The sequence below is a fragment of the Diuraphis noxia genome, unplaced genomic scaffold (assembly GCF_037042655.1).
Source record: "Diuraphis noxia isolate RWA-SAM2 unplaced genomic scaffold, SU_Dnox_SAM2 contig0004, whole genome shotgun sequence".
NCBI lineage: Eukaryota > Metazoa > Arthropoda > Insecta > Hemiptera > Aphididae > Diuraphis > Diuraphis noxia.
Genome location: NW_028301714.1, coordinates 65646721 through 65672075, shown reverse-complemented (window position 1 = coordinate 65672075; position 25355 = coordinate 65646721). Strand labels below are relative to the sequence as shown.

General features: G+C 26.7%; 2 protein-coding genes across 4 annotated transcripts; both read left to right on the top strand.

The window, feature by feature from the left end:
- Nucleotides 1-83: 83 nt before the first annotated feature.
- LOC107172982 (uncharacterized) lies at nucleotides 84-17114 on the top strand. Of its 2 annotated transcripts, none has more exons than XM_015523316.2 (37): nucleotides 84-567; nucleotides 658-850; nucleotides 913-1072; nucleotides 1250-1424; nucleotides 1481-1705; nucleotides 2446-2591; nucleotides 3122-3334; nucleotides 3402-3482; nucleotides 3544-3678; nucleotides 3824-3886; nucleotides 4013-4102; nucleotides 4181-4465; nucleotides 4526-4798; nucleotides 4872-5055; nucleotides 5733-5898; nucleotides 7274-7544; nucleotides 7639-7884; nucleotides 7945-8111; nucleotides 8187-8313; nucleotides 8452-8628; nucleotides 9101-9274; nucleotides 9352-9519; nucleotides 9591-9803; nucleotides 10996-11194; nucleotides 11291-11460; nucleotides 11605-11703; nucleotides 11785-11924; nucleotides 13621-13786; nucleotides 13871-14118; nucleotides 14193-14394; nucleotides 14847-14987; nucleotides 15275-15419; nucleotides 15781-15905; nucleotides 15984-16077; nucleotides 16215-16292; nucleotides 16484-16552; nucleotides 16618-17114. In XM_015523316.2, the coding sequence occupies exons 1-37, from the start codon at nucleotides 423-425 to the stop codon at nucleotides 16806-16808; spliced, it is 6144 nt and encodes a 2047-aa protein (XP_015378802.2). In that variant the 5' UTR covers nucleotides 84-422; the 3' UTR covers nucleotides 16809-17114. The 2 variants fall into 2 exon arrangements, with proteins under 2 accessions (XP_015378802.2, XP_015378801.2); XM_015523315.2 differs by having other exon boundaries at nucleotides 14187-14394.
- A 3084-nt stretch (nucleotides 17115-20198) lies between these two features.
- Nucleotides 20199-21564, top strand: LOC107172967 (NHP2-like protein 1). 2 transcript variants are annotated; one of them, XM_015523295.2, is made up of 4 exons: nucleotides 20199-20358; nucleotides 20977-21113; nucleotides 21177-21314; nucleotides 21375-21564. In XM_015523295.2, the coding sequence occupies exons 2-4, from the start codon at nucleotides 20978-20980 to the stop codon at nucleotides 21497-21499; spliced, it is 399 nt and encodes a 132-aa protein (XP_015378781.1). In that variant the 5' UTR covers nucleotides 20199-20358; nucleotide 20977; the 3' UTR covers nucleotides 21500-21564. The 2 variants fall into 2 exon arrangements, with proteins under 2 accessions (XP_015378781.1, XP_015378780.1); XM_015523294.2 differs by lacking the exon at nucleotides 20199-20358 and adding an exon at nucleotides 20476-20668.
- Nucleotides 21565-25355: the final 3791 nt, after the last annotated feature.

The following is a 25355-nucleotide window of genomic DNA, read 5'->3' as shown; positions in this document are numbered from 1 at the left end:
GCAGTTAAAACTGTTATAGTGTTGGACGACTGCACCCGACTCCACGCGATCATCACATTTGTCATTTACCTCTTCGTGATTGGCCGTTGATATTCTACCGTATTTTAGACATTGTAATTTGTAATCAATTTTCGTTTTCTATGGAAATGGAATATGAACATGAAGTATGAACATTATGATTATGAACGGAGTTGTCAAAAGTAGAAAAGTCATCTGTGATTCGTAAACTGTTTACTATTTTGCGGCATGCAATAATCGGGCGTTTTGTGTTTTATCGACAACTATGTTGCAGTACGGCGGAGGCAAACCTGTTAAATGACTAAAAGAACATATTTATATTTTTCATGCTTTATTATTACTTGAAGTTATCGATACACCACTATTGTTCGTAATACGTTAGGTTAGTTAAGAGTCGATACACGATGGTGAACGTAGCTAGTCTAGTCAATTCCATTTTGGCGGATGATGGCTACAACGCACTGTCCGATGACACCAAGAGCAAGTTTGAGCAATATTTACGGAACCCTACTACAAGCCGCAATGAAATCGGGACAAATACTTTATGTGGTAAGTATTTTCGGTTTGTTGTGAGTAGTAGGATAATAGAAAAGATAGTTTTGAGCTATTTTTTTTTGTAACATGTGATTTGTGCACTAGAAACGAAAAACCAACCGGAAATTGATTTTGATATGCTCAATAACAGTACTAGTATTCGAGAAGCTAAGTTTTTGGAATTACAAAAAGAAATTGAGGCTGTTAATGAACAGTTTAAAAACACTTTGAAACAAAAACACGATTTAATGTTACACAACGATTCACTATTAAAGAATTTACATGAAGCTGAAGTTAGGTAAGATGTGATTAAAATTTTTTGAATATACTTAAGCATATTGATTTATAATAATTTTCTAGAGAAAGAATGGCTAAAATGGATGATGCAATATTACAGTTAAAAATCGATACTTTAACTGAAAGTTTATTGAAATGCACAAACAAATTCTCAAATCTTCATACAAAGTATCATAAAGAAATTAATGGATTAAAACCAGATTTAGATGAAAAAAATGCAGAGGTAAATTCAACAAGTTTTTATTACTGCAATACATTATTTTAAATTAATTTAAACAAATAACAGTGTTACTTGGTATATTCATTTTTAGAATTATTATGTGCTTAGTAATTATTTTTTTTTCATTGATATATGAGTAATTCATATACATTATAACTTATGTTGCCATATATGTTTAAGATTTTGGTGTTAAAGAATGAAGTCAATTTATTACAAATAAAATCTAAAAATCAAGAAGACACTATAAATATAATGAAACGTGAAATTGAAGATTTAAACCATATACATGCAAATGAAATGGAAAAAGTTAATAATGAGTTAACTAATAATCAAACTTTAATGAATCATTATAAAGGTAATATTTTTTAAACAGATGCCAAGAATTTTTTATTGTAATACCTTAATTTTTAGAATGTTATGAAAATGAACTCGAGCAAACTAAAAATCTAACAATTAATATAATGGAGAATAGAGACTATGTAAGTAAATTGACATCTTCCTTAAATAATATTGAGAACAAATTTTCAACACTTTCAAATGATCACCAACAATACAAGATTGACTCGGAGCACACAATACGTGTGTTAAGTAGCAAGTTAAATGCTTCAGAAGAAATAGTTAAACAAATACTTCCTGGTAACTTATTTTTATTTATCATTTAATTAAATTTCTTTAAATTACAAATTTTTATTTATTATTTGTTTTCTTGACTATTGTTAAATCTATTAAACAATACATAATTATTTGTTTTCATACAAGAGTTAAATAACAATTAATAAACCCTGTCTTAATAACTATTACATATTGTATATAATATATACTAACAGGTTGTCTTCGCTCAGATTTGTCTTTTGTATGCAATGATTTTTTAACATTTTTAAGAGGACATTGTACCTACATATGTTGCCTCCATCTTAGATTTATATACATACAATATAGTAAATTTTTGTTTGACAGTTCCAGTAGTGTGCTGTTAGTTTTGATTTTGAAGTGAATTGATCTATTACTGTTTTAAGTGAGTTATGTATGAGTATTTAAAATGTTTATAATTCACTTAAAAATTTAAATACCATAAATAATCAATCTAGAAAACAAAGATGATGTCCGTACTTAAAAGCTTAATTATTGGTCAATTCTCTTAAAACCAACAGCACACTATTGAAATTGTGGAATGAACATTTGCCGTTTTGTATATGTACAAGATGAAGACGACATATGCTGGTAAAACTTCCTTTTAACACATTTGATTACCCACAAAAACATAATGCACAGCAAGGTAGTGCCAAATTGCCCACCTTATATATAAATATATATATTTTTATATACATCAAATGCAAATGTTTAGTTAATTAATTTGAAAAATATTTATGTTTTAGTTAATCCAGATAATTCAAATTATCTTATACACAAAGGAACAACAATTACTGATGTTTATGCTATTTATAAAGAGACCTGTTTAAGTTTACAAGATACAACACTAGAACTTGAACATTGCAAGAGAAACTTTAATATGTTAGAAGAAGTAAGAACTTAATATAAATAATATATATATATTTAATGTTTATATTTATGGGATTATTTGTCTTATTATCAACATTATTGTTATGTTGTTACTATTGTCATACTATTCATATATTGTTCTCTTATTGTCAAGTTGTTATGTCACAATGACATGGTCCTAAAATCCAGTGAACTATGATGTTGTGAATAGAGTAGTTTTAAACTGTGGCAAGTTCTTATAGTAATATATAGACTCATAATATTTGATCTATTTGTTAATATTTGTTAATCACCTGTATCCCATTAAAAAATTATGCAATACTCTAATAACTTCTAAATTTTGGGGCCTCTTCAGGTGTTGATTTGTATTAGTACTCATTTACAAATTGGCCGAAAACTTTCAATCCTATCCTCAAAATTAATTAGTTTTTTATTTTATCAAATCATATTTTTATTTTATTGTATATCAACAATTAGCTAAATAATAATACATTTAATTTGAATATACTTTTAAATAGAATTTTTATTTAATTTAATTATAAATTCTTGTAGCAAATTAAGAATGCTGCACCCGAAGTTGATCAAATGGAGAAAGATTTGATTGAATCAAATGAAAAAGTTAAACAATTATGTGAAACTATCTCAAGATTGGAGTTGAAGTTGAAGGATGTTAATAATAAATTAGAACTATCTAATACTAAATGTGATGAGTTATCAGAAGACAATAAAAAACTTCATAACATTGAAGAAGATTTGAGCAAACAAGTAATAGTTAAAAGTATAGTTTATTTTTATAATATTTGTATCTTAATTTTGTATTTAATATTTTTAGGTATGTTTCTTACTGCGTAATAATCAATGTGATACACAGTATAAAAATCGTAATGTTGGAACTGATATGAGTCCTCAATCAGTATGTATTAATTAATTAATTATTAATATAAAGTTTTTTTTTTAATATAATTAGTTTTTAGATCATTTCAAATAATTATGTTACATTTGAAAACATACAAGGCTTACAAAAACAAAACAAAAAATTACTAGAAATTGTTCGTTCTTTATCTAAAGCAAATGATGATAAAGATATACAATTAATTAAAGACTTAAAGGTTGGTACTTATTAAGAAAAATATTAATTTAAATTATTTTATGGCTGAGATATATTTTTTTAAATAGTTTTCAATAATTCTGCCTTTTATCAGTTTGAGTTGTGTGCCCTTTAATATAATATGTTATTTACGACATTTGTTTTAGGATGAAATTAAAATCTTGGAAGATAAATTAGAAACACAAACACAATTGGTTAACCAACAAAAGGTTAATAATAAACTATTTTATTTCTTAAAAATGAAACATTTTATAAATGAGTTATAACAATTGTACAATTAATTACTTTGTTATATAAATCTAACTAAATATATCATTTTAAATCTTTATGTTAAGGAACAAATATCACAAATGCAATCTTTGGAATCACAATCTAAATTAACTACACAGTTAAATAATGATGCACAAATTAAAGTTCAAACTCCTGTAAGTTAATAACCTATATTTAAAAACAATACTGTATTCAATTCTCTTCTAAATTCATAAAATATGTTTTTTTTTTAGACCAAAACATCAGAAAATGATAAAGAAGTCTCTATTCGAATGGAAGATCAAATAGAATATTTTTCTGTAGTTCGTGAACTTGATGCTGCCAATTTTACGATCAAACAACTTAACGAGAAACTTGAATCTAATAGTGTTGCTCGTTTACGATTAGAGCAACATGTACAAGAGTTAAATCTTCAAATAAATGAATTACAAAAAAAACTCAAAGCTTCTAATATTAAGCATTCTGAAAATGCAGAAAATATAGATAACTTGCATGATAAAATATTATCTTTAGAAACAGTAAGTTTCTTTTAATATCTAAAAATAGTTATGTTTATCAATAATATTTGTAAAAACTAGGAAAATCAAGAGATGAAAATTGAAATAGACAAAATAAAAAACCAATGTAACATTTTAAAAAAAGATAACGATAGTATGTATATCTCAAACATGAATTATTCTCGTGAATTAAGACAAAAAACAGAGTTGCAAAAGGAATTTGAGAATACACTAACTTCCCAATTAGATTCACTAATTATGAATTGGAATTTCACATTAGCGTATATTGCTGAAACTGACTATGATAAAGTTAAATTCAAAGAAGAATACAAAAAATTGACAAAAACATTAAAGGTATTTTTATTTTAATTAAGCAATTTTAACAACTTTTATTTGTTTATTTTATTTTAATATAAAAAAATTAAAGGATGTTAGAGATACTTTACTTCTAAAATTGGAAGCAATAGATGACTTAAGTACATTCAAAGAAATGTCTCGATCCAGAACAAATTCATTTAGCTTGTGTACTGATGAACGATCTAACTTCCAGAGTGTTGTTAATAAGCTTGAGCATGAAGTAAAAAATTTGAAATCAAAACTTAATGAAAGTGGTAATTATAATTTATTTTATGAAATGTATTATAAAATATTGAATCATGATATTTTATTTTTTTATTCATTGGCTTAACTATTCTCTAATATTTTTTCCATTTTAAACTTAACCTAGTTCTTGACTACTCGACTTTTTATATGTTTTTCCAAAAAATATTTTTTGGTCTGTCCTGAAGTTTTTCAAGGTTATTTTCTTATGTTGATCTTGCCATTTAATTAACTCTTTTCATCAATTTGAAATTTTTTTTTGGATTCCACAATCTTTTAATTAAATACCCTTCAACCAATTTTTTACACTTTTTACTAACTTTAAATGCAAGTGTTAAAAACATATGTGAATATGTGAGTGTGTAACAATAAGCTAGTTTAGCCGTCTAGGCTTTGAAGACTGCAAAAGTCATTGGGATACCTACCCCCAATTTTTCATGAGGCGGCCACTTAATAAAATAGCTATTCCCGCCACTACAGCTCCTTTTTATGTATCATAACCAGTGTGATCTTTGTCTCTTTATGAACGTGTCATAAATGCATAACTCCATTATAATTTACAGTTCTCTATTAATGCATCTTCAAATTTTTTTTATTTATAGTGAAACCTCAATAACTAATTTTTTTTCTGTCCCCAACTGATTTGAGTTATCAAGGTACCTATAAAATGTTTTTGCTTTTATTATAGATCAATTGAAAAATCAATTAAAATCAGAATTAAATGTGACCAAACAACTTTACAAATCTTTAGAAGAAAATTTAAAAAAAATGAGTGAATATTCTTCACAATTAGAAAATGAACGTGAAGTGAAAAAAAAAGAATACTTAGTAAAAGATCAACAATTAAATCATGCGTAAGTTTTTTGACTATACATACGATTATTTTATTTTAATAAATAAAATCACCCAATTAGTTACTGTTTAATATTAGATGTCTGTGATCTACCTATATGTTAAACTATTTTCAAGACATAAATTAATTAAAACTTCATTACCTTACTATACTATTATATTAACTGAAATAGGATCTGTCTGTTCTGTCATGAATTGCATACTATTCACAAAGTATTCATAAAACCTTTTATTATATTGTTATCCTCAAATTCTCTAAATCAGTGTTTCTTAACGTGGGTGGTAGGTTTAAATGGAGCATTAGAGAGACAGTGAGCTTTCAATTGCGGAATAATGGAGAAAAAAAAACATCAATATCCAGCAACACTTATTATCGCACATGAAATTAGAATAGAATAGAATAGTCCTAATTGCGAAAGTCGTATGCCGTTTCATGGGCCACTTTATATAATGAGTTTTACTGGTAATATCTTAATGCATTAAATTTAAATTTGACTCAAATAAGACATTTATTTACTTAACATTAAGGGTTTTTAAAAAACTGATCCATGAGAATTTTTGTTGGAAAGGGGCTTAATAAGCTGTCAGTTACCTTGGTGAAGGGACGTTGAATTAAAAAAGGTCAAGAACCACTGCTTTAAATAAATACTAAACCTTTTTTTTACTATCATTGTATTAAACCTTTTTTTTTTTATTAGGGGAAACCGCTGCAAATAGACCATTGGTTGTGGGGTGGTACAGGGGGGGTTATTTTTGTATATTTTGTTTGTAATTTTTAAGTTGGTAAGATCACAACATGTGTATATATTGTCAAGAATATTATGTTACTAAAAATCCTAGGCACCTATTTAGGAGCTAGCAAATGCGACCATTATGTAAATTCAGTGTGTTTCCGCAGATTAAGCTTACAACCGTGCCTCACTAAGCCACTTTTTAAATTTTATTTGATATTAAATAGTGTTGTTACATATAAGTTATTAGCTATATTTAGGACAAAAATAAATGTAATCAGTAGGGCTAGGATGGATTTATATGCAATAAAAAATTGTAATATTTTAATTTTATTTAAAAAACTATGCAAAAACAATATTTTTTCCACAAAACATTTCATATTTTTTACATAGAAATAAGAAACTACTTATTGATTATTATGATTTATTGTAAGTAGTTAGTTTTACAATAAATGTTTCTGTATTAATATATCTTTAAAATTTTGAAACACAAAAACAAAATAACTACACAAATTTAAATTAGCATATAAAATGCACCTTTTCCATATGTAATTTATATTAACTATCCAAAGTTTAAGTTTTTTCTCTCGTGATATAATCAAACCAAATAAATATCTATTGTTTTAATTTTTAAACTTTGTTACAGCATGCAAGAACTAAGCGAGTTTAATTTATCTCAAAACGATAACATCAATAAATTACAGAGTCAATTATTAGAGTATGAACTGAAATATAGTAAAATATTAGAAGAATTGGATGCAGCAAAAGACCATAGTGATAAACTGTTACAAAATATTTCAAAACAAAATAGCACCATTTTGACACTTGAAGAAGAATTAAAGAAGTCTATTAATGATAAAGACAGATTGGAAAAAGGCCTTAATCATAAATTAGCACATTATAAAAATAAATTAGAAGTTAGTTAAAGTGCATAATAATATAATATAATTTATTGATCATAAGTGATAAGTTTTAACTGATATTTTCTTGTTTTTTTTTTTTTGTTTTCAGAGATTAGATTCGTTAGAATTATTTAATACAACTAAATCTGCAGAAATAGATCATTTAAAAAATCAAAAGGCTGCTATGGAAAAGTCTATTGAAGAAATAAAAGAAATGCATAAAATACAGTTAAATAAATTAGATGATGAAATAAATTGTCTCAAAGAAACAATAAAACGCTGGCAATTTGAAAATGAACTATTATCAGAACAATTTAAGACAATAACTTTTGAACTTTTAGACCAGGAACGATTGGTAATTAAATAAACCAAACTTAACAGTAAATTAATCTAATAGCATTTATTTAACTTATAGAATAACAGTAAAATATCAGACAAAGATGATAGTTTTAACAACACTTCTTTGTGTACAAACACTATTGATAAACAGTTCATAAAAATGGCAAATTTGATCAATATCTTGAAAGAAGAAAAAAAATCAATCATTTTAGAATTAAATGAAAAAGTTGCTGATTGCAATAAGTGATGATTTTTTATTATAAATTAATTAATTTTTATTACATTATTATAGATTCAAATATTTTATGATTAATTTAGATTGAAATCAGATTTATATTATAAATCTAAAGTTGTCGATGACATGCAAACCCAAATGAAAGAATTAAGACACCTACATACATCCGGTTTAGTTATGGATAACGACCATTCAAAAATTTTAGAAAAGGTTTGTTGGTTATATATTATTAAGTATATTTAATACCCTATGTACATTTCTTTTTTTAAATTGAATGAACCGATTATAAAATTGTTAATAGATAAAATATATTAGATTTAATTTTAATTTTCAACTGTACATGTTTAGATACAGCTAAGCAATCAAATAGTCGAAAGAAGTAAAATGTTAGAAGAAGAAAATGTACTATTATCAACCCAACTTAAAGAATTACAAGAATTAGATGCAAAAAAAACTGCCGAGATTTGTGCTTTAAAAGATGATATTTCTGGAATGCAATGTGAAATCGATCAAAAATGTGCAGAGGTACTTAGTATTTTGATTATATTTTTATGTGAGAACAAATATATGAATATGTGAATAAGTGTTAGTAGTTAGAATTTTTTTTTACTAAGTACTAACTTACAAAAGTACGAACGCTGATCATGATTATGATTTCACATCATCAGTTCTCATGGAACTGTTATATTTATTATTTTACTACAGTCATGGTCACAAAAAGATAGACTCAGTTCCTAGTGGCAATTATATTGATCATCAAAATCATTGCGTACTTTTGCAATTTTTCACATTATCATATTTTATAATTTTTGCTGAGAAATAATAAAATACTGAGAAGTGAGAATCCTGTTGCTGATAATACTTGATCAGCCACCAGTTCTCACTTTTCTCCAGTTCTCACTTTCCAAACCACATATTTTCTTTTAGATTCTAAGGTTACGAATAAACATGTTTCTCTTTGAGTGAATTTAAAGCAGTTTTATTTTTTAATTATTAGGTCATAACTGTAACTAAAAACTTGTCAAGATGGAAAGAACGATCAAATGGCACTCATTCTGATGCAGAGTTTAAACAACTGTTAAATACATTAGAACGAGAAAAAGGAAAAATGACTACTGCTCTTGATCAATTAAAATCTATGAAATCAGATAAATCATGTCTTGAAGAATTGGTAATATGCTAAATAATTAATAAATTATATTGAATTTGAAAAATAGTAATAAAATTATTTTAATATGCATATTTTAGTTAAAGAAGTTAGAAACTGATCATTCAGAAGAATTAAATACTGCAAAACAAGAAATAATTAAATTAAAAACCAAAATTGTTTCTACTAATAAAGCTATGGAAACGTTTAAAAATATAATCAAATCCTATAGACAAAAATTATCAGATGTAGCGTCAGAAATACATAAAGTTAGTGTTCTATAGTTTTATTTATTTTAATTCTGCTTATCGTACTCAAACATTTCCATCTAACTTTTTAGGTAAAGGTATTGGCTAGACGTTATAAACACCAAAGTGAAGAGTTGACAAATGCATTGAATACAGAAAGGACATCATGGCAGACCAAATTTGATGAACTACAGCAAGGAGGTAAAATATCTTTAGATCCTGATGAGCGCCAAAAACTAATAGAACAAGGGAAACAAGAACAAAAGGCTGAATTCGAATCAATCATAAATGAACATAAAGCTAAAGTTAGTATTTTTTTATTTTTTTTCATTTTTATTTACATATTAACATAAATTTAAACTATAAATTGATTGATAACATACATTTATTTATTTGTTTAAATAGAAATAATATGATATATTAATTATATTAATATTTCTAAATTCTTCTTAAAAAGTTTTAACATGCTCTACATTGTATAGAGATTATTTCCCAGAAAATACGTATGTTTATATCAGGTTCATTAACAATTAAACCAATATTTTGTGGGAGGCAATTTGAGCCGCAGGAGGAAAAACTAATTTGTATGATTTTTATAAAACATGTAATAGTTTTTCTATTAAGTGTTGTTGTGACGGTAACCCGTCATTAGTACACATTTGTATTGTAACACAATTGTACAACATGTGCAATTGTTGTCTCTCTTTCTTATAATTACACATCATGGAAAATATTATGTTCAATAATACATATAATTTTGTATGTATAAATATTCAATAATACATTTTACTCTGTAATTCCTAAAACTAGAGTGAACTTACTTCTTATAAAATTTAAAGGTTAAAATATTATCTAGGAAGCCTCAGAGGATCGTATTAATAATATTATTTTTATGTAACTTCTGGCTATTTTTAAACTGTACATTATAAATTAAACAGGGATAAATGCTACAAGTTTATGGACTTGAAAAATCCATGCTTCTCACATGGTCAGGCATTTGTAATTAGCTTATGTATCAGAAAGTCTTTCGATTTATTCGTATATGTATAAAGCAGAAAAAAAATATTTTGTGTTTAAAACCACTTCAACAAACTGAATTAAAATTAAACATTTAATGTTGTCAAATTGTTTTGGAAAAATTATGTATATAAAATTAATTATGTTTCAAGAAGTTTCTTTTAAATTAAATTTGAATAGTTAATAATGTATATTAATCTTTTTATGGTATTCATTTAATCTATATATATTATACAATCGTAAAGCATTGCCTATTCAGCTTGTTCATTAATACAATTTATAATAATTTAAAATTCAGACAGTAAGAGATATTTTAAAAATTTGTGTATTTTAGAGCTCAAAAATATTAATTACTTGTCAACAAAATTGAAAGTTAAGATTTATTTAGTATAATTCCAGCTACAGCTGATAACTTAAATAAATTTTGATTTTTAAATTTAACTTTTCGGTATTAAATTAAAATTGTATATTTTCTTATAGGTTCTAGAAGCTGAAGCTGGTTTAAATGCTGCAAGATCTGAGGTAAAAGATACAAAAGCTAAAAGTGAAGATAAAGAAATGCGTGCAAAACAGCTTTTACAACATGTTAGAAGTAGAATTCAAAATCTTACAAGAGAACTTGATACTACTAAAAAACAACGTGATGGCTTAATCTCTCGATTGGATCAAGCAGAAATTGGTAAGGCCCTCTTTTCATGACTATTCATTTATAATTGTAATATTTGTTAACGTTTTGAATAAAATACATTCAATAATAATTTTATGTTTTTTTTAGGTGGCCAAACGCAGGAATTACAAGTTCAAATCTCTCGTCTAGAAGCAGAAAATCGCAAATTGACTACAGAAAAAGAACAGATCACCGCAGAAAAAGATCGCTTGTCTCATGATATACAAATGTTAAATCATAGAGTTACAGCTTTAATGAGACAATTTTCAAATCAACAAGTATGTTATATTTGTTATATTATGTGCTTTAATTAGTTGGATATTTATTAATTTTATATTTATTGTTTTGATTGTAAAAATAGTAAAATATTAATTCACTTTTGAGTCTTTTATGTTTACCTGATGCAATCTTTTTTGATCAAGGTTAAACCATCTACTAGTACCGGCCCCGATAAACTTGCCATTGAACCTCCTACAGCTAACATTAAACCCTTAGGACCTGCAGTTAATAAACCGCAAACTGTAAGTATACTTAATATTATATATTTTTCTTGTTTAGATCAAATAATATTAATGCATTAAACTTTCTTAAATTATTTTTAGGTACACCAATCAGTTACAGTTAATCCATGGCGATCTGCAGCTGCAGAAACACCATTAGCTAGTATTAAGCCAATGACAATGCAACCTAGAAGTGTGGTAGTATTACCTACTAGTCAAACATCGTCCACTTCCAGTCAAAGGTACAATTTATTATAGTTACTTTACTTTAGTTCTCTTTTTAGTAATTAAAAACTAGAGATGTTATGAACTGTTCGATATTTGAACCGAACCGAACTGGAAATTCCAAATAATCGAACCGAACTAAGTATCTAATAGTTCTGTTTGATAATCGAACCAGAGAAATAAAAATAAAAGTAATGGCTAAAATTATAAATTATAATTTAATAATTAATAGATTAATATTAGTTGTTTAATGTTTGCTTATTTTAAATATTGATGTTTTTTGCTTCTTCTTATCAGTTATCATCATGTTAATAATTAAAAATTAAAAATCTCATGCATAATAATTATTAACTATTAAAGTATTTAAGTAAATAGTAGTAAAATTTTTATTCAATAATTCTGAGGTATGGTGGCTAAATGATAAATAAATAAATAAATATTAAATATTAAATAAAATAATATTTAATTTAACTTTTAATGGTCGGTTTGGGTTCGATTAAAAGTGTGTAGGTTTGGATTTGTTCGAGAACGTTAATTTAAAGAAAAGTTCGGTTTGGGTTCGGTTCGACCTTCAATATTTTGGTTCGTAACAGAGCTCTATTAAAAACCTATTATGTCATACTTATAGTTTACAGTTTACTTGTATTTTTTTAATTTATTGATTAGTAAAACCTTGATATTTTAAATCAAACTAAACTTTAAATTATTTTTTCAAACTCAAACCAAACCTTCATATTTTCTATGAAATTAAACCGAGAACCGAACTTAGAATTATTTTAACTCAAACTCAACATTTTTACTGTGTACATTGTATCTGTAAATTAAATCAACCATAATTATTATTATATTTTAAGTTTTCGTATTGCCTATTCTACATTATAACTTTTAAATCTATTGACAATAAATTAGACAATTTCTTATTCTTTTTTACAATAAATAATGATAATTTAATTATTAATTATTAATTAGAAAAAAAAAATTGAAATAGAAATACACATATTATTTACTATTTATTTTTTAAATATATATAAAATATTTTAATTAATTAGTAATTATATTATCATGTAGAAATAGCGATGGTTGTTTTATTGACTTAGCACCTGGTCTCTCTGTCTTCTCATAGTAACAATTTGTTCTGCTTTTCTAAACACGCGCTCAGAGGAGTTGTAAACATGTTTTTACTAACAGTAAAGCCGTGGTTAAAATATTAGCATGGGTTTACCCAAAATAGATTTTACTTTCTATGATAAAAACAAAAATAGCAATATTATAAATGTATGTATGCGGTCTCTGTTGGCTATCAATGTTTTGGCCGGTGGGAGGTAGATCTGCAACAACCACTGGAAAAATAACACAATATTTTTATAAAATAATCCTCAATGTGTCCGTTACAGCTTATCACTTTCTATCACTAATAATCTAATTATTTCTAAATATCAACTATCAATTTTTATTATTTTAAATAACTCATAAATAAAAGTTGTGCATTTGTACAAATATTTGGTTTTTGAAGTATCGTAGCTCATAAGTCTGGTTTGACAAATATTTTCAAGTTTGATTTTAAAACAGTAAAAGATGCTTGATAGTTTGGTTTGAATTTTTATCATACAGAGTTTGTATTTCGAACTGAACCAAACATCAAGGATTTGGTTCTAGATTCAAACTGTTCAACCTATCACTAATTATTATATAAACAACATTTTAATATTTCAGTTCAATTAGTGGAACTAGTAGCAGCACAACTATTACTGTTCATCCACAACAACCACAGTCTGTTGATATCAGTAGCAGTGGAGGAAATGCTTTAGATTCTTCTGAAGCTAATAGCACAGCACAGAGCCGTCATTTAACAAGCAGTACTTTAGTACAACATGTTGAAGTAAATTGACTTTTTATACAATATAATAACATATGTTATGCAAGTATGTATTTATTATACATTTAATCATTTTGAATTTTTTAGGGTTCTGAATCAACACCAACAGTTTCTGATTCTAATGAAACTACTGCTGCTACTCCCCCATCTATCTTACCACTTCAACAGTTGATAGGAAGTGCAGCAGCTCCAAGTGTTACTGCTGCACAAGCAAGTCCTGCCATCAGTATTGCTTTGGTGGTACCACAAGGCAGAGAGCAGGTACAAACAACTGTGTCACAACCAACTACTGTGTCTGTATCAACAGTATCTCCTTCACAAAGTCAAATTGACAGGTGAAAGATATTTAATATCTAAAAAATGGATTTTGAATAATTTCATTTAATGTATTAATTTATTTTAGATACAGTGTGCAAAATGAAAATGGTCAGGCAATGGAAAGTAGTAACAGTAATATTGCTAGTTCATCAGCTCCGGGTCCTTCAACAGAATCAGAACCATCCATAGTCACTGCTTGTACTAGTGGACCTAGCTGTTCTTCTTTAGATACCACAACGCACTCAAATAGTTCTCAAAGAAAGCGAAAAGCTGATCTCCTCGTGACTTCATATGTAAGTTTTGGTTTTAGTATTATATTAAAATTATTTTTGTAAAACAATAATGACATTTATTTTAGGTTAATATTTTAAAATACTGATTTTAAATTAGTATAAAAACATATAATTTTATTAAAATCATTTAAGTTATCATTTTATCAATTGATAATATTGACTAAATATATTATAGCTTTTTCTAGGAAATAAATTATGTAATTTCATAATCCATTCTAAATCAATTAAAAATCTAAAATAACAAATTAATTTGAATTCATTAATAATAAAAGCAATATTATGTGGAAAAAAATATCATTATTCATATCATTGAATGGATTTTGCCAATTAGTTATTTTAATTAATTTATATATTGTAAAACATTTTATGTTTATTGAGTATTTTTACTTAATAATTTATTATTTATAATTTGTTGTATATTGCTACTCTACACAATTTATTTTATATTTTAGATGAAAAGATCTAAATCTTTTATGCCTAGAGAAGAAAACCGCAGAGAAATGGAATATGAAGCACCAACATCCTCTCAAAGAGATTCAGAAGTCAGCAATTCATATATTGGTCCAGAGAGTAATCCACAAGATAATAATAAAGTATGTGCACTTATTCTAACTTTTTGATAATTGACAAACACTTATAGTAATTATACTTGGTGATTAGATTTTAAATAAATTATCATACACTTTTTGAATGTTAAACAATATTTTAACACTTCAGAATAATAAATTAATAATTATAATATAGTTTTAAATTTATTATCATGATTAATTTATGATAAGATTACTTTTTATTTAAAATATAAAACCAATAAATTATTGGATCTTTTATTATAACTCAAAATTAAGTAATAATTATTTTTTATTTTAATTGATGTTAATAGGAAGTTGAAGCAAATACAGATATGGAAGTGACAAGTGAGGCAACTCATGAAAATAATGAAGTTGACTTGACAAGCCAAGAATGTACAGCTGACACAAATAATATGAATGAAACCAATGATATTCAAAATGAAGAAACAGAACAAAGTAGTTTTTCAGTTTTATTAATTATTAACTGTTCTTTGCTTACACAATTAAAAGTTAAAGTCCTTTCCGTTTCACTCGGTTTCAAATTCCTTTTATTGTACCTGTTCATTCTCCCATTGCTGTTGCAACCATCTTTCAGACAAAATGATGTGTCTGCATTATGTATACCACTAAATATTATTCTAGCAACATTTATTTGTTTTTGAGTTTATTTTTCTTCTTACCTAACTAAACTTATTTTTACTAATGGAATTACCTCTTTATATTTATTTATATATCTGTAATTAATATTGTGTATTATACTAGGCGTAATGCCTGTAAAATAAATAGTAATGATAAATATGGTTTCATATTTTTTTAGTTACGGGAGAAAATACTCCGGAACATTCATCAAATGCTGAAGCAACTGCTATGGCTGTTGTTGAAGAAGACTCGCCAGAAATTATTCACTTTCAAGAATTTCAAAACACACCTGTTTCTTCAGCGGTAATAATTTAAAATTTTTGACATATCCTTGATTTTTGATCTGCTCAATAATTTTTGATTTAAAAAAAATATCTATAGACTTGCGAAGAAACTAAGAGTACTGATAATGTAACTTCAGATGCTGAATCAAGACAGAATGAAAGTGATTCAACTCCAATTGAACATCAAGCTGGTAAGTAACAATATTTATCAACAAAGTTTATGATTAATGATTTTAATTTTATTGTGATGTAAAGTTATTTAAAGCAAAAACAACCATATCTTATTAAAATTACAAATTAGTAAATATTAAGTTATTTTTTTATAAAGGACCCTCAAGTGATGCCTCAGACATAGTTGGAGTTTCTCAATCAACTGAAACTGCAGAAACTGACGCGCTTGATTTGGGTAATTTTTGAATTTTATTTTTTTTTTGGTTATTTCCTTGGACCTAAATTTTATAAATTATTTCTATAAACATTTAAGATTTCATTGAATGTGTAAATTGTTAAATAAATAATGAATTACAATGTATTATATTGCTTTTAATTTCTAAAAATAATGTATCTTGAAATTAAAATTATTAATCAAATATTTAGAACAAGAAACAGTTGAAATTTTATCATCTGATAATGAAGAGGAAGTCATTGAAATTAAAGCAATTCATGGTATTAACGTCTAAATATATACTTTGTTAAACAAAGTTGAATTAATTACTTATTTCATTGTTCAGATATTGAAGAAATTCAAAATGATGAAAGCCCCGATCAAGATCATGATCAGGAAATAATTTCAGTCTCCTCTTCACCTAGCAAAGATAATGAAGCGGTCCATGAGGAATCTCCTATTGCTGGACCAAGTGGTGTGGCTAGTGATTCATCAGCAAATGAACGCAAGCCTATAACATGGAGTGAATCATCATGAAAAGCTAAAAACATTTTTAAAAGTTTTGAAAACTGTTTATTCGATTGTAATACAACTAATTACGTAAATATTAAATAATTGTGCAACTCATTTTTTTAATAGTACTTTTATTACTAAGGAATAACAATATAAACAAGTTCCCTTAATTTAATTAAGTTTTTAATAAAAATAATATACTATAAATTGTATTTTACTTTTACACTATTATTATCCTTGTTTTATCTGCATTAAGTATACTTAAATAAAGACGTTGAGTATATTATAACATTTATGTATTATAATAAACATTTTTTTTCTTATTTTTAATTATGAATACAGTAAATATGATATTGTAACTTTGTTATTATGTCATTAATTTCTTCTTAACTGTTATTTGTTTTACTACATACTTTATTAGGTATTTAAACATATTTTAAATTGATTGAGACTTATTATGTGGTTCCTTAAGCGTAAAGTCATAACTACTTGCTGGAATTCAATTGATTATATACCAATTATTACCAGATCTACTTTATTCAAAAAAAGGATAATAGTCTAGATAACCAATGTATGATAGGCATATTATATTATAATTATAGTGAAATACAACGACCTGAAAGACCACATGTTAAGACCTGGCCCCACACTATAATAATTACGTCGTAGAGTCTGAATGATTTTACGTTACCATCTAAATTAGTGGTTCTCAATCTTCGTGTAGTGGCTACCTAAGATATTAACCCGATTTTTCATGCTATCTTTTGATAATTAATATTCAATGGGGGAATAAAAAATTTGTGAATGTAAGTTCCTACACGATATAATAAAGTACATAATATGTAAGTTCCTACACAATTACAAAAAAGTATGTATGTATGTTCCTACACTGCATATATTATTTTTATAAATATAATAAATATAATTTATAAGTTATCAAATATATCGAATGATACTGACTGAGTATACATTTTAATATAATAATAATAATTCATAGTTGTAAGAAATATTTAAGAAGGTACTGCATTCTAGGTAATAACACAGATTATATAAATAATATATAATCTGTGGTAATAATATAATTTATAATAATAAGTTTTTAATGTATAAATTATCTTGTCAGCTTTATCGATAAGCTATCGTTATAATCTATATTTATAGATTCTATAGTTTTATAGGTACCATGTATAGCAATTGAAACAAGTGTTATTCAGGGCCGGATTTAGGGGAGGGCTGAGTGGGCTGCAGCCCAGGGCCCCCAACAAATTCAGGGCCTTACCAATGTTATAATATTTAGATTAGAATATAGAAAAAAGATTTTATTTAAAAATTAATAAATACTCATATTTACACATACTATGTAATTAAATAATATTGAACATTATTTGGAGATTTGGACATTTAAAAAATGTAATTTTACTAACTATAAAAATAAATGTATTCGAGTTTGTTGACAATGAACGGCTTCTAAGAATCTAGATAAGATAGGTTTTTATGCCATCCGTAATCGATGTTGATTAAATGCAAATGAAATTAAAAAAAGTTCCAGGCATTTAATTTTAATTACCCGACATTATTATTTTTACTATTCTTTATTTAATTATACTTTTATTTTTTTTATTTGAAGTGATCTACAATCTATACATTTTCTTAGTATAATAAGTAGGTTTGATGAGTGACAAGTAAGAATAATATGAGTAATGAGACTAGGGAAGATACTCAGTGGTAACACCCTATTATGGTGATAGGAATAACAATGAAGAGAGAAACAAATGACAATAATAAATAAATAAATAATTAATTTGAGGATTTGAGGTGTTACCTGGTAGCGACCTCCAGCTCTAATTTAATTATACTTACATCTAATATTATGATGATATTACTTACACTATAGGTATACTTGATTTGATTTTTTTTATAATTATTTATTATTAAATAAGTATATAGACCTATAAAGGTTTCTTACTATAGGTCTATGGTCTAAACGCTTTTTGAATGGACTATTGGACTGTGTCTCTGAGCCATATACAATATACTATACGTTGTAGGCGCCACGCGGTAAGGCCCGTTTCACACGGACCATTGTCCTTTACAATCGTAATCGCGCGTTTTCATTTACACTATACTTCGACCTTGTCTTAAATCGTATGCTGGTCGCTGGACACTGGTTACATTCGTAAGTATTCGGAATAAAAGCCCCGATATCAAAATACGGTAAAAAGAGTCACAACTATAGGAGAAAAAAAACCCGTACCATCTAAATACGTAACACATTTTTTATTATAGTGCAAATTTTATGATTTGAAATTTCTTAATATGAATACCTATTATATTTTATATTATATAAACGAAAAACGACATTTCTAATAATAAAATGGTGTAGATACTAAGATACCAAAGACGGCAAGACCAGTTTTCGGATAGGTAGTCTACATTAAAATATATAACACCTTCACAATTTTTAAGATAAAGTCAAATTTCAATTACTTTTATTACTTATATACTTTAATTTCTTGAATTTCAAATGTATATTTATATCTATAGTTTAATAAATACTTGGTATAATAAATTAGATACATAATAATATAATAGGTAATTAATAAAAAACAAAATCTTAATATTAATGTTTTAACAGTTTATTAAATATTATTATGACCTAAAAGTATATACAAATATTAAACTAGTATTTTATAATATAATATTAATTGTAGTTATAGAGTATAGACACGAGTATATGTTAAAGAAGTGTTCCATAGTCACATATAGATAAATATTATTATTATATTATAAAAGTATATATAAATTTAAAAAGTTAAAAAATTAAAAAAAAAATGTTACATAATAATGTTAAAATATAGGTATATTAAAAAAAAAAATTATAAAATGTACACTACAATAAAAAATGTGTCATATTGTATTTTGTTGGTACGGGGCTTAGGACTCTAGAGCGAAAAAGTTACAGTGTGTCATCATAACATCTAAAAATAGTTGATTAAAATATTACATTGAAGTATTGTACCATAGACATATTAACGTCACTAAATGACTAAATAAATAATTTTTTCATGACCTATTCAATATTGTGTAAATACTATTAGTAATTTACTAATTTCAAATTTGAACGTGATAAATATTATTTAGAAAGACCTCCCTCAGGACATAATTTCCTGGCATGAATAATGAACTATATTTTACTCCATGATTACTCATAAAAGTTTATTCCATAGGCTTATCATTTTAGGATTTTGGTTTATTTCATAGATAATATAATTATTATATTATCTATGGTTTATTTTTGCTGCTAACATACCTACCATATTACCAATACATACCATAATGTTAAGCCCTCGTCGAAAACCGTAAACAACCCCCTCTCCTCTTAGTTAAACCCACGGTCTTAGAAGATATCGATACCGTGGTTAAACCTATTATACGTTAACGTTAACACTATATACCGCGATATTTGTATTATTTGTAATTGTTAATTCGTAAACACAAATTTCCGATTTTATTGCAATTTCGCCAGACTTTAATATTCAATTCCAGCCAGTCACCGAACCATAATATTTTCAAAGTAAGTACGCACTCCTACCGTAATCTTAAATTTGACATCGAGATTGTCTTTTATCAACCTCAAAAATTTGGATTTATACGTGCGAGTGAAACGCACGTGTCGATAACCAAGAAATATTGCAAATTTAACTGCTTGTTCCGAGATCGCGATTGATAATCCATCGTGACACGAGATGTTCAAATTCCGTTGTCCTGGGCGTCCGTCTCGCACCGACACGTGCTGTATAGGACTGTATTGGTGGTTATGTGTTCGATATCAACGACCAATTGTTAATGTGTAGGGCTCTGTTTACTACGCCATTGCTGCTGATGTAAGATTTTTTTCTGTAGACATTTGGCACGGATTTCGTCCTCTTGATTAAAGTATTTTGTTTACCTTTTGGCTTTAGTTAAACGTCGAGATCTTATATAAGATCTTTGTACGTTTTTTAACCACCTGTACTTGAATACGGACAGAAAGCGGCATTGCCTAACAAAATCTTTGTTAAGGATTGGAATTAATATGCTCAATATATGTGTAAATGCTTGATATTGATGTGTATTTTGAATTGTTTCAACAGTCACAGATTAGTTCTGTAGTAAACCAGATAAATAATATATCATTTGTGATACATTTTAGAATGGATGACCAAAGTATCACTTTAGATGTTAACCCTAAAGCATATCCTTTAGCTGACCAACAGATGACCACTAAAATTTTGAACTTGGTGCAACAAGCAATGAACTATAAACAATTACGTAAAGGAGCAAATGAAGGTTAATATTCTGATTGACGTCATCATTTAATAATATTTTAAATATCATTGTTATGATTTTCAGCCACCAAAACATTAAACAGAGGTATTTCTGAATTCATAGTCTGTGCAGCAGATGCAGAACCTTTAGAAATTTTGCTACATTTACCATTATTATGCGAAGACAAAAATGTTCCATATGTTTTTATTAGATCAAAACAAGGTTTGTATTGAGAATTGATCACATATTTATCACATTCACTAATACATTTACTATTCACAGCATTAGGCCGTGCATGCGGTGTTTCAAGACCAGTCATAGCGTGTTCTATTACCACTGATGAAGGTTCTCAATTACGACCACAAATACAACAAGTTCAGACTGAAATTGAAAGACTATTGATTTAATTTTGTACACATTTTTACATTTTTAATACTGATTTGGAAATAATTATAATACTACATCATTCAAATGTTAAAAGTATATTATTATTTATTAATCATTACTTTTATCAATATGATATATAATTAAATACATTTCCTTCTAGTAGATTTCAGCATATTACCTTATATGAAGTGATATATACAGGGTGATTGATTTATCATAAAACACTCATTATTTCAAAAAGTATTGACTTTTTTCAAAATATTTTTTTATATGGTTTCAAGTTGTTAACCAGTGTTTTTATTAAAAAATTATATTTTTAAATATTTTTTATCCTTATCATTTTTTTATGTTTTTTACTTTTTTGAATGACAACATAGAGTTTTCATTTCATATTTTAAAGCAGAATATTTTTCTAAGTATTTTGATATATAAAAATCGAACTTGGGGCTAGTTGTTTATGAGTTATAAGTATTTAAAGTTTAGATTGGCAGAGTTTAGTGGTACGGGGTTACCCCGCAAAATGTTTGTCCACTACTCGGCTTGCCTAAACTTTAAATACTTATAACTTACTCATAAACTACTAGCCCCAAATTCGATTTCTATGTATCAAAATACTTAGAAAAATATTCTGCTTTTGAATATGAAATTAAACCTCTACGAGTATGTTGTCATTCAAAAAAGTAAAAAACAAAAAATGATAAGGATAAAAAATATTTAAAAATATTTTTTAATAAAAGCATTGGTTTTTTAACAACTTGAAACTATGTAGGTAAAAAAATATTTTGAAAAAAGTCAATACTTTTTTAAATAATGAGTGTTTTATGATAAATCAATCACGCTATATATATATATATATATATAGTAAAAATGAAATTATGATAACTAACAGTATAGGGTGTCAAAAAATTAATATTCCATTCCTCTTGATCAGTTGATATAATATCATATACCTGTTAAATGCATTATATAAATGAATTTTTTTTCAAATTACTGATTGGTTAACATTAATTAATATCATAATAAACATTAAATTATTATTATTATCATTAGTCTACTCATAGAAGAAGAATATTATGCCTGTTGGTGCTGAATACTAATATCATAAATTTTTTATGTGTGAAGGTATAATGGACCAAGTCCTATTACAAATGGATATTTGTTAACGATTTATGTCATTTATGAGTACTTTTTAATAGCAGGCAAATATTATTATAAACTATAGTATAATGTAGTAGTGTTATTTAAACTGTTATAAGTTATAATTATGTTGCAGGTTCAAATATATACTTTAACACTTGCAGGCTGCTGAAGCTAAACTCTGATCTTATTAAAATTATATGTAGTTTGATTTATTGTTGAATTATTTTTGAATGTGATTACATTACTTCTTAATGATCTTATATTAAAATAATTATTATTTAGATAGATTAAAATTTGAACATAATTATTTAGTTATGTGCTATGAGCCCGATTTAATTCATAAAAGTATAATCGGACCCAAACAAGTTTTACAAATACCCAACTTAACAGTTAACTATTTTGTTACAAGATTATAAAACAATATAAAAAAACAATAACATCATCATCTCAAAATAAGTGCTGGTGCTGGTATTTCGCTATCCAAGCGAACAAGTTCACATATGTACGAATGGTGTTCGTACGCAAACAGGATTAGTCTCGAATCTAGGAAAAAAAATCCCCACTATCAAAATACGGTAAAAAAATCCCCGTACCAACTAAATACATAACACATTTTTTATCATAGTGTACATTTTATAATTTGAAATTTTTAAACAATATACCTATATTTCAATATTATTATGTAACATTTTTTTTAAATTTATATATACTTTTATATAAAAATAATATTTATCTATATGTGACAATGGAACACTTCTTTATTATACTCGTATCTATAACCACAATTAATATTATATTATAAAATACTAGTTTAATATTTGTATATACTTTTAGCCTTTTAGGTCATATTAATATTTAATAATCTTTAAGATTTAAAAATTTTAAATAAATTAATAAATAAATAAATAATAAATAATTAATAAATCTTTAAAAATCTTTATTTAACATTAATATTAACAATTGTGTTCGATAGTGGAACGTTCTTTGGCCAGCTATTTATGTTTGCTCGGGGGAACACAGGTGTGGTGGAGATAAGATATCGGACAAGGAGATAAAATGTCCATCAAAGCTCCCCTCTCCACTGCCCTGTAACTATTCGACAGCCGAATAGCCGATGGCCAGCCCGGCGGCCGCTAAATGTTTTTTTTTTTTTTTTGTCTTTTTCCAACGGTCGAACCGAGCACAACGTCGTTCACCGTCTTTGCGTGTTGCAAAAAAAAAAAAGGGGGTGATTGACGTCAACTTGTGATCGGGTTGAGTCAAGTTTTTTCCTATAATATCGTCGTCGTTCTACATCGTGGGATCATCATACGTCAACGTGTCCATTATTGCTGTCGCAACCAGGTCATATTATATTATACGTACATTATATTTTGTCCACTCGTGGTCAGTGGCCAACTGATTGGTAATTGTCAATATTTTGTTATTTATTATTGCGACCTTAGTGTTCAATTATTCCATTTATTTATTATTATATGTTTTATATATTTTACGACATTATTTTGAGGTCGTTGTACACCATATTATATTATATTTATATTAATTATATTCCATGTATTAATGTCCTGGGCGCCCACCTATTATTATAGTTAATTGTCACATGTTTTTAAAATATTATCATTTAATAACTAATATATATACCGTGCGGTCACCGGCCGTAATATCTTTATAGTCAAATATTATATTTCTGCATTTGTGTGGGTAACCCCTCCCGCTCCCGTCCTCAATACATAACGCGAGTCGTTGCCGACAACCGCCGTAATCGTAGGATCGGCCACGACGAAAACAAATTGTTTTATACTAAGTACCTGTTTATTGAACTATATAGAATATATAAATATACATTTGAAATTTAAGAAATTAAAGTATATAAGTAATAAAAGTAATTGACATTTGACTTTATCTTAAAAATTGTGAAGGTGTTATATTTTAATATAGATTCTACCTATCCGAAAACTGGTCTTGGTATCTTGGTATCTATAACATTTTATTATTACAAATGTGGTCTTTTGTTCATATAATATAAAATGTAAAATATAATATTCATATTTAAAAATTTCAAATTATATAATGTACACTATAATAATAAATGTGTTATGTATTTAGTAGGTACGGGGCTTTTTTTACCGTATTTTGATATCGGGGCTTTGTTTTTTTCCCTAATACCCTTGTCTCGGCCAGTTCGTATGGTCGTTCGTACGGCCATGCGTTTCTGTGGAGACGCACCTAAGAGGACGTTACACCCGCATGTGTTGTCTCCGTCTTACAAGTGCGTAACATTGCAAAAACTGTTTCCCGCGGGAAAGAACCGAAAAAGCTAAAGTTATAACTAAGAAACGAAATTTTCACCACATAAAAAGGAGAATTTTGTCTGTGCAATATCGTTTTTATTTTTTCGATATCACTTATTCGAAAAAAATTCTTATTGTTTCATAATACATTAATTTTGTGTTTTTTAAACATGAATAACTTTTTTTGTAGTTCTGATATCGAAAAAATAAAAACGATATTTCACAGACAAAATTCTCTTTTTTATGTGGTGATAATTTCATTTCTTAGTTATAACTGTAGGTTTCTCGGTTCTTTCCCGCGGGAAACAGTTTTTGCAATGTTATGCACTTCTAAGACGGAGACAACACATGCGGGTGTAACGTCCTCTTAACGCTTGCTGTACATGGACAGATGTGGCTCTATTGATAATATTTTAAAATTCATAAGTCGTAGGAGGTGACGTTA

Excerpts from the sequence above, each read along its gene's own strand:
- LOC107172982 (XM_015523315.2), top strand. The coding sequence starts at position 423 with ATGGTGAACGTAGCTAGTCTAGTCAATTCCATTTTGGCGGATGATGGC. Across the intron at positions 14,988-15,274 it reads ATCCACAAGATAATAATAAA|GAAGTTGAAGCAAATACAGA; the intron begins GTATGTGCACTT and ends TGATGTTAATAG. Across the intron at positions 16,078-16,214 it reads TCCAATTGAACATCAAGCTG|GACCCTCAAGTGATGCCTCA; the intron begins GTAAGTAACAAT and ends TTTTTTATAAAG.
- LOC107172967 (XM_015523294.2), top strand. The coding sequence starts at position 20,631 with ATGTGTAGGGCTCTGTTTACTACGCCATTGCTGCTGAT. Across the intron at positions 20,669-20,976 it reads ACTACGCCATTGCTGCTGAT|AATGGATGACCAAAGTATCA; the intron begins GTAAGATTTTTT and ends GATACATTTTAG. Across the intron at positions 21,114-21,176 it reads ACGTAAAGGAGCAAATGAAG|CCACCAAAACATTAAACAGA; the intron begins GTTAATATTCTG and ends TATGATTTTCAG.